This window comes from Bombus vancouverensis, chromosome 17 (genome assembly GCF_051014615.1).
Source record: "Bombus vancouverensis nearcticus chromosome 17, iyBomVanc1_principal, whole genome shotgun sequence".
NCBI lineage: Eukaryota > Metazoa > Arthropoda > Insecta > Hymenoptera > Apidae > Bombus > Bombus vancouverensis.
Window position 1 is genome coordinate 2,613,525 of NC_134927.1, and position 9,401 is coordinate 2,622,925.

Consider the following 9,401-nt stretch of genomic DNA (forward strand, 5'->3'; position numbering starts at 1 on the left):
ATGATCAAGTTAAGTCACACACTCCCATCGGCAGTAAAAAAAATTTCATCGTCAAGGAAATCTGTTTTAAAGCAGTAGAATCACCACCAGAGTATATTTGAAAACAACGTTTAACAACTACAAATTTTAAAATTTCTAAAATTATTCATCCTAAATAACAAATTTTGTTATATTTCAAATAATTTACCTAAATATCTCATTTCTTTTAATTTTATACAATTCTTAATTTACTTTTAAATTATTTTTCGACTAGTATCTTGCAGCAGTTTATAGCAGCATTAACACGTATAATAAGCTATCGTTTGTAAGCAATACAACTTGATTTATTATATATCCCAGACAGAGATAAATCTGGAATGTATGGTGTCTGCATCCTCCTTTCATAAGTGAGAGGTAAAACTATTGGCATTTTGTGTTTGACATAATTCGTTGGATATTTCAAGAAATATGACGTCGTCATTCCTGGTGCACACTGATACATGTAGGTGTCGGGTTTAAAGAAAGTTAAAGGATGAAAGCTACCGGTGCGATCTTTATATTGACTGCGATGAATCTGTACTCCCTGTAAGTAATATGTTTATTATTAGGTAGATATAGTAGCTACAAGCGATGCTAAACCAAGATCCTTTGATTAGAAATAACTGTTAAGATAATAACATAATAACATAATAATAAGATAACATGTTATTTGAAAAAATCATACAATTAGTTTATTTGATCGAACAAATGCCTTTTCTTTAGATTATTTCGTTACTTGGATTTCAAATGAAACAATTTCTCGTTTTATTTTTCGTTTGATCAGATGTTTATTCAAAGAATTTATCAAATACTCTTTAATTCTATCATTGCAGAATCGTTAACTGCGTCAGAAATGTAGATTTTCGTATAGTGTCGTACGCTCATACAAGTTCGGAACATACACTATTGAAGAGGAGTTCGTATTCTGCTGTTGAAACATGTAGACAGTATGATCGTGTTTCGTAAAGTTTACAATCACTGTGAGTGTACGTTTTCGCACTGACAACTTGTTACGCGAAAAGAAATACAGACGAAATTTCTCTTACATTTTATTGAGTTAAATTGTAAGAGAGTAGAATTACCGAATCACAAGCTACTTAATGCCTCTCGACTAGTTGTTCTGAATTCGAAAATAGCTGGTTCGCAAATGGCTGAAGGAAATCAATCGAGTATTCTTGATCGAAGCTGCATCATAACAATCTACCATCGCTATGGTAGAGAGATAGTTCGACCCAACCTAACCCAACTGACTAACAATATCAACATTGGTAAGAAACGCAAGATAGAAGCAGAGAGTAACATAAACGCAATCATAAACGAACAAAAAGAATATTACTACTTCAAATAGATTCACATTATTATATTCTATCGGAGACGTCAACAAGACAAGACCCGCAAAAAGATCCTCTTCTTTACCAATCTTACTTGACAATTTTATCCATATACAAGCAATAATGAATACTCTCTCAAGTGTTGTAAATAAACAGAAATATAAACTAAAAGTTAACAACAACGACGTAAGAATTTTACCGCTTAATCCTGATGCTTATAGGAAATTAACAAAGTTAATTGAAGACCTAGAAGCGAACTTTCATACGTATCAGCTTAAGGAAGAAAGATTTTTTCCTAACCTAAATAAACCTAAATGAAATAAAACTTGAACTCCGGAAATATGGTAACGGAGTAATTAATATTAGCAACATAGGCCACGGTACAACAAAAAATCCACTATCCTTATTTTTTTATCGACTTGAAACAAAAACCTAACAATCAAGCTGTATACAACATCAACCGATTAATGAATTCTGCAGTAAAAATCGAGCTACTTCAGAAGGAAAGGCAGGTGGTTCGGTGTAAAAGATGTCAAAGATATGGGCACGTACAGAGATATTGCGATTATAATTATCGCTTCGTTGAATGTGCAAACTCTCATCCTACAGCACAGTGCACGAAATCAGTAAAAGTTCCTGCAAAACGCATTCATTGTGAAAAAGAGCACCCTGCAAACTGTAGAAGAATAGGTTTCTTAAATCTTAAATTAAGAACACAACCAACCTAACACATCATGTAAAGTAACTAATCCGTCAATCTCCTATGCTCAGGAATATTAAAACAAAGTGAAGCACTATATTAGTAAAGTGTATGATAGCACTATACAAAATAGCATGTATAACCCAAAAAATGATAAATTATATGAAATTAGCATCTTGTTGCCACTATTAAAAATGGTCGTAGACAAGTTAAGAAGCAACGTACCAAGATGGAACCCTTACGCATAGCTTTGGAACGGCAACAGTCCAATTGAGTATAAAAACGAGCTGGAATTCTTCTTAGATAATCAAGGAATAAAGGTAATGCTGATGTCTGAAACGCGTATTACCAGAAAAGAACACTTGAAAATAAATGAGTATAAAATATGTCACACACAACATTCGAGTAGCAGGGATCATGCTGGCACTGCAATTATTATCAAATCCACCGTGATTCGGTATGAACTTCCATCGTATTATACAAAACGAACTATCTTCAACCAACGAACGTGGCGATAAAAGATCGCATAGCCCAATTACTGTGTCAGCAGTCTACCGTCCATCCAAGTATACTATCTCCAAAGAAGATTCTGATAATTTCTTCGTTAGCTTCGATAATAAATTCATCGTGAGAGGGGAGTTCAATGCTAAGCGTACCCAATGGGGCAGCAGAATCATTACAAGTGGCAAGAGTATATTTAAAAGCGTCAAATCAAACAGACTGAATTATCTCAATACAAACGAACCAATATACTGGCCAACCGATACGAGTAAAGTGCCTGATCTATTAAACTATTTTATAATCAAGGACATCTATATACGAAGATATACCCAAGTCGGCTCTTCTCTAAAACTCTTTTCAGATCACTCATCTGTTGTAGCAACAATTCAATTCAACGATTATCGAACACCGACCAAATTGTTCGCAACAAAGTTATAAATTGCCTTCAACCTATCAATGTCAAATGTCTCTCAAATGTCAAAAGACATTTATGCAGCTGTGGAACGTTTAAATAACAACATAATGAATGCGATCCGTTCTACTGAATCAGGAGTCCAGGAGCAAACACGAGTACCCGCATTTCATAAAGAGGAAAACATAGAAACACGTAAGCCTAAAAGAATATGGCAAAGCAGTAAAGAGTTTGAAGTTAGCATAGGATGAACAAAGTAACGGAAAAATTGACAAAATTTCTTCGAAACTATAAAAATTAAAACTAAAAAAATCCCCCCCCCCCCCTCCCGCGGCAAACTCTAACTAATTACTCCGAATAGCATCCAGTCCAAAAAAAAAAAAAAAAAAAATCGTTCTCAAACTTTCTCTATCCAGTTTCATGTCCTTTCCCTTTTATTCTATTTTCAAGGATTTCTTCTTTGCTTTCGCGTACACTTAGAAATACGCACACGCTCTGTAATTTCACGCAGACGCAAATGGTCTCTGTCTCCTTTCAGATTTTACTTCGCCCGCTTTTATCTTTGTCTATTTTTAGTTTCATCCTTTTTTCCTAAATCTTATTTAAACGAAACAAGTTTTTCCTAAACTTAGACTTGTCCTCTCCCCTGGAGAATATATGTCGGATTATAGCACAGTTGAGTTCATTGTTGTAGATAATTTTACGTCATTATTACTAAAATTAAAAATAAATCAATATAAAGGCAATCAGTTAAAATCACTAGTAAGTAGTATTGCAAATAAACACTTTAGACTCGCACGATTTCATAAATACGTCAGAAATTAAGTACTGTTATTAAAGACTGTAATGAAGAATTGTGGTAGAACTCCGTTTATACCTATATACTCCATTTATTTGAATTCATAAGTAGTAGAGAAAACGAATTAATTTCTAGTACATGCGTTTCAGTTATATGAACTGCTTGTTTCCTGTCACTTTCGTATAGACGCAATTTGACCGTATTCGAAATTCTTCCTCGATCGGAGAACATTAAAGAAACGATACCGACGACATTATCGATCAAGTTCTATCATCTTACTGTATTTCTGGCTTTCAAATGTAACTATGATAAAATAAACAAGGAGTTAAACAGATTGCGGAAAACATTATAAAGAAGATAAAAAAAAGCACCAAGCTGGTTAAAAAGAAAATATAATTAATTGCGAAATGTCTTCTTCGAAAAAATGAAATGCAAATAACGTGAAAAAAGGAAATTTGGAGTATTACTTTAAATAGGTCATCAACTTCCTTCATACGCGTATTGTCGATTGTTGAAATATCATTCGAAAGTACGGTTAACTCACGATTTATTTTGCGTCGCACTGTATCTGCGACAATATCAGGTCGTGGACTATACGGAGTCTTTTGCATTCCCCACTCGTATGGTAGCATCTACAAACAATATACACGTAAATACGTATAACACTTATACCTTAAACAATATCAAACGTATAGAATATAGAATGTAGCGTTTCAAGCAGCTCTAACTTATTCTCATCATACTTCGACTTGCAAGTTTTTAAATGTCAGATCTTAAATGCTACAATGACGTGTAAATAACAATATTAAAGTCATTCAAAACAATCTTTATTCGTCTCAGAAGTAATATAATTTTGATTACAATATTTATATTAATTATAATTGAGTAATGTATGGAATTTTTTAAAACATTCATCGGGATGCAAACCGTGTTTGCGTTCACAGGTTTCACAGTAGAAACTGTTTGTTTTTTTTTGCCGCATTACTTCATTTCGGTGAACAAACAAGACGCTTTTTCTTTTCCTCTTTCGGCATTAGTAAAACATAATTGAAAGTACTGAATAGGCACACATAAATTGTGTACCTGCGGACCAGGAATTTTTGTACCAGTCGAAAATTCGAATATGTTACGACCGTTCCCGGAGAGACGCGTTCGCGAGGAAAACGCGTCAACGAGAGGCTTAAATTCTCGCTACGATTCCGATAATCGACGCCGCGAATTAATCTTAATCTTTTCGATTAAGTAACAGAAGTAGCTCAAATGATTTTAACACTGATGAGTTTAACAGGGTTAATATAAACTTGTCCATTTAACAATATTTAATATTATAATGAGCACGTCACAAATTATTTAACGATGAATACAATTAGTTTGTTACAATAATTCGACCAGACTTTATGATATTTCTCGATGTATTGGTTAGACTAAGCGACCTGTATTTTATTCGTTTGAACATCTCGATACATTCCGTTTGAATCCTCAAATGATACTGATTGTCCCTTCGATTTTTTCTTTATCTTCTCTGGGAGACGACCCCCACTACTAGATGAAATAACGGGCCGAAGGCGAATCGACGTTTCCAGAACTCGCTGCTTGATGACAACTATGCGCTTGTCGCTACATTGTATATATTTCGCCGGTCCTATAAGACGATCCGCCTGCGACACTGTAGTACCACGAGCGACGGTTAGGGACACGGCCTATGATAAGCCTCGTGGCGTAACAAAATTGTTGTGGAATGATATCTTTGTTAAAAATTTCCTGCCAATCAGAAGATCTTACGTTACAAATACTCTTAGTTAGATTCTCTTCCTGTGATTCTCCATCATCCGTACTTCCGTCACTCGATGAAAGTTTTCTCATTTTTCTTCTTCTTCCTGGAGCAAGAATATCACTATCACTGCTGTCACTATAACTGCTTTCTAAGTCAACAGTTACATCATTATGGATGCAAAAATCAAAATTGTCATCGTCACTATCTATATTTTCCTCACAAAGATGATTCATTTTTTTCTCGACATAATTAAAATAGATGGGTTTAAAATAAAACAGGTTCAGATCTGATTGACTTTACCGATCGCTTGTAACTGACTGAGGAGTATTATTTTTTATTTGTAAACTATTACCAATAACGATCGAAAAATACGTTTGGAGTAGAGCGCCGCATATCGGTGGTGCTTGAAAGGCACTCTTGGAGCGTTAAGGGTTAATAAAATGTATGAGAGGAATTTGCTATATCAACATAGAATAGTTTCTTTCATTGTTATATTTACAAACGAGGGAAAGAAAGTGAAGCTTAAAATATTCTATTTTTGAAAATGTAATTCTTTATTGCAATTATTACATAATTGCTTGCATAATTGCTAATAACACTTTTAAGTGTTTCTCTTTCTGAACATAATAAATCGTCGTTCATATTGCACATAATCACGTTATAATAAACATTCGTTAAACTAATAAAACGGTAACAGACAGTTAGACATTTAGCAATGACACTAGGTATCATCCCGCAGAAATTAATAAGTCAGAGGTGCAAAATATCATGCGCTTCATGCGCTTTAACTAAATAGATTGGAAACAAGCTTACCGAGAATTTCGATAACGTTTCGTTTCTGTAATTCTGGAAATAACCAATGCTTCCACCTTCGTACAAGGAAAGACTCAACTTTGTCGGAGGATAAGCACCCATAAAAGCAGGCATTAGCGAAGGTGGGTAAAACATGGCCTGAGTTTCCGACATTTTCTTGTTACTCACCACCATCCCGAATTGTTTATCATTTGCCGTAATTGAAGGAAAATTTTACATTTTATACCTTAATATAATTCTTGAGAAGGTTATCAGTCTGGTTATGTTTATCATGAACAAATGAACAAACATGTCCAGCTTTTTGTATAATGAAGTAAGTAAGTATGTATTAAGGAAATGAAAAATAATCAAAAGATATTTAACTAGACCTTTTATTTTGCTTAATTAAAATATATTTAAATAAACGAGAAATCTTTTACTTACTATCAAATCTAACGTAAGTGCAAGTGTTATTTTATAATATTACTTTAATTCCATAAATAAGGAATCTGAAGTTGTTACAACTACATAAATATTCATACCCTGTATTCAATTACGAAACTTACTGCAATTTGATATAGTATAGTTGTATCTAATAGATAGAAGGAAATGTAATTGGATTTTTTCGTGTTTATGTAAATTAAATATATTTTTCTTATTGCCAACATATGACATTTTTATCTATGTTTCTATAATTCATGTAATTATAAAATATAACTTTCTTCGTTAATTATTTTCTTAAATATTTCACTCAGATTTCGAGAAAGATTTTAAGTTCAATATAAATCTATGGATCTAAATACAAAAATTTATTATAAATGTACTTCGTTGTTTTACTACTGTTAATATATGCTGAAGAATTAAGCTAGATTAAACAAGATTGCTATTGTATTTATCGCAATCAGCCTTGACGAACTTGTATAGTTATTAGGTACAATAAAAGCTCAATAATAATTGTTAAGTTTCTAATGCGAGACTTAACCAGAAAAATAAGCTGTTAATTACATAGTACGAACAATTACCAACCCATATCATTTGAAGTCCTTCATTAGATTAATTCGATGACAATCTTAAAGACATCACTGTCATGTCACGTGGTGCGGCAGTTCCGGCCACAATGTATTCCGTTTTATCTCATGTCAGTAATGCCGGAGTATGACGCAGGATATCTTTCTCTATTTTTTATGTTGTCGGGTGTGATAATTCATTACAACAGTTTAACGGTAAAACTATAATGGCGGAAATGTATTTTATAATAAAGAAATACATATTAAAATGCATACAATAACTATTCTTCACCGGTCTCCTCAATTTTCGAGCTAAGAATGTGCAGCTAATTATCCGTGTGTCCTCTGACTCGATATATATGTTTATATATATATATATATATGTTTATATATATGTATATACATATATATGTTTATATATATGTTTATATATATGTTTATATATTATATATATATATATATATATATATATAAACAATTAACACAAACTCTTTTGTATCAATCATACCAATTTCAAGAATTCCATCTCTCCTAGTCACTTATCTCTGTTTACCTTAACTGACTCTTCTCACGAAATAGAGTATAGCGTTTATTTATAACTTTCCCTGTAAAACTTCTATAAACCGCATTTCACACACACACACACACACACACATATCACGTATAATATAAATATATCCAGAAATAAACGAAAATATTAAATCTAATATAATTTTACCCCGAACTGAAGCTATAATTGTAGAAAACAGATTCACAAAATTTTGAAATCAAACCACAGATAATTGTTACTAATAATTGTTATAATTGTTACTGAGAATTTCTGATCGTATCAAGATTTGTAAGATAGTAATAAATTAATGGAATTTAATTATTTTATAACACTGTTTTGTGTACTCATTAGCTGCAGTATTGCTGATTTGCAATCTACTGATATTTGCAGATATTGAAATCGTTGCGTTTTCAGATTTGATTATTTTTTTAATGTGGTCGTAATTGCAATATATCACGAATTTCACGATACATAACATATTTAGTCTATAAATAATACACGATCATTTGATACTAACTTGTTCTATGGCACGGTATTTGATAGATTGCCATAAATGCCTGTCATAATCAATTATACTCATTGATAAGAATAACGTATTTGAAAGATCGAGATGAAAAGAGATATTACGAAAATAATCTGAGACACTGCAGCCATAGTGTCACGTTTCTGGCTTTTTAATTGTAGAACCTGTTTTAAAAAATTAGCTAGCTTTCAAAATGCCATATTTTTATTGAAGTTATTAAATTTAAGTTTAGTTAGATGATATTTATATTTTACAGTAGAAGACTTTACAGATTTTACCTGTTATATTTATCATCTCATAATCTGTTTAGTTTTTTCAAGACGGTGCTTCCTAGTTAAAAAAAGATTGACCTATCTATATTTATATAATTGCTATAATGGGCATATCATATGAGAATATTACGTGCAACTATAAATAGTTTTATCTTCATTAAATGGTGAATTTTTAAATATCTTAACTAATCTTTATCCTTTTAGCTTCTACTAATCTTCACAGCTGTCATCGTTGATCGTAGAATTTACTCGCTGAACACCGAAGATTTTGCCGAGTATCTTAGCAGGCGATATATCAAGCACACGATAAGGAATAAATTGTATCAGCGGCGTAACACCATGGCTATACTATCCCAGATTTTTCAACAAATTTTTTATAGATATAAAATATAACATGAGACATCAAGCAGTAAACCTGTAAACTATGTTTAAGTCAATAACTACTTAAATAATAGAGGTAAGCGGTTAAAACTTTGTCGAAATGCTTTTCCTATGAAGCTCTTTCGATTGATGTATTACAAGTTAAATTTACGCAGGGTATCCTAGTATTGGCGGTACAAATAAGGTAAGCGCTTCTACATGAAACAATAAGTCGAAAATGCAGAATAAATCTTTTTCGTTCCAAGTTTCGTTTCTGAGACAATCGAGTTTGAAGATTCTTCAAGTATACTTAAACTTAGTTGGTTCCAGACTGGATAGGAGCGAATAATCGATAAGAGATT

At 32.4% G+C, this 9,401-nt stretch overlaps 1 protein-coding gene across 1 annotated transcript; it reads right to left on the minus strand.

The window, feature by feature from the left end:
• Positions 1–80: 80 nt before the first annotated feature.
• On the minus strand, positions 81–5,227 carry LOC117161827 (uncharacterized). Its single transcript, XM_076626175.1, has 3 exons — positions 5,195–5,227; positions 4,229–4,393; positions 81–562 (listed from the first exon to the last, which is right to left on the minus strand). Exons 1-3 carry the CDS (start codon positions 5,225–5,227, stop codon positions 296–298), a joined length of 465 nt encoding a protein of 154 aa, XP_076482290.1. The 3' UTR covers positions 81–295.
• Between the last annotated feature and the right edge of the window lie 4,174 nt (positions 5,228–9,401).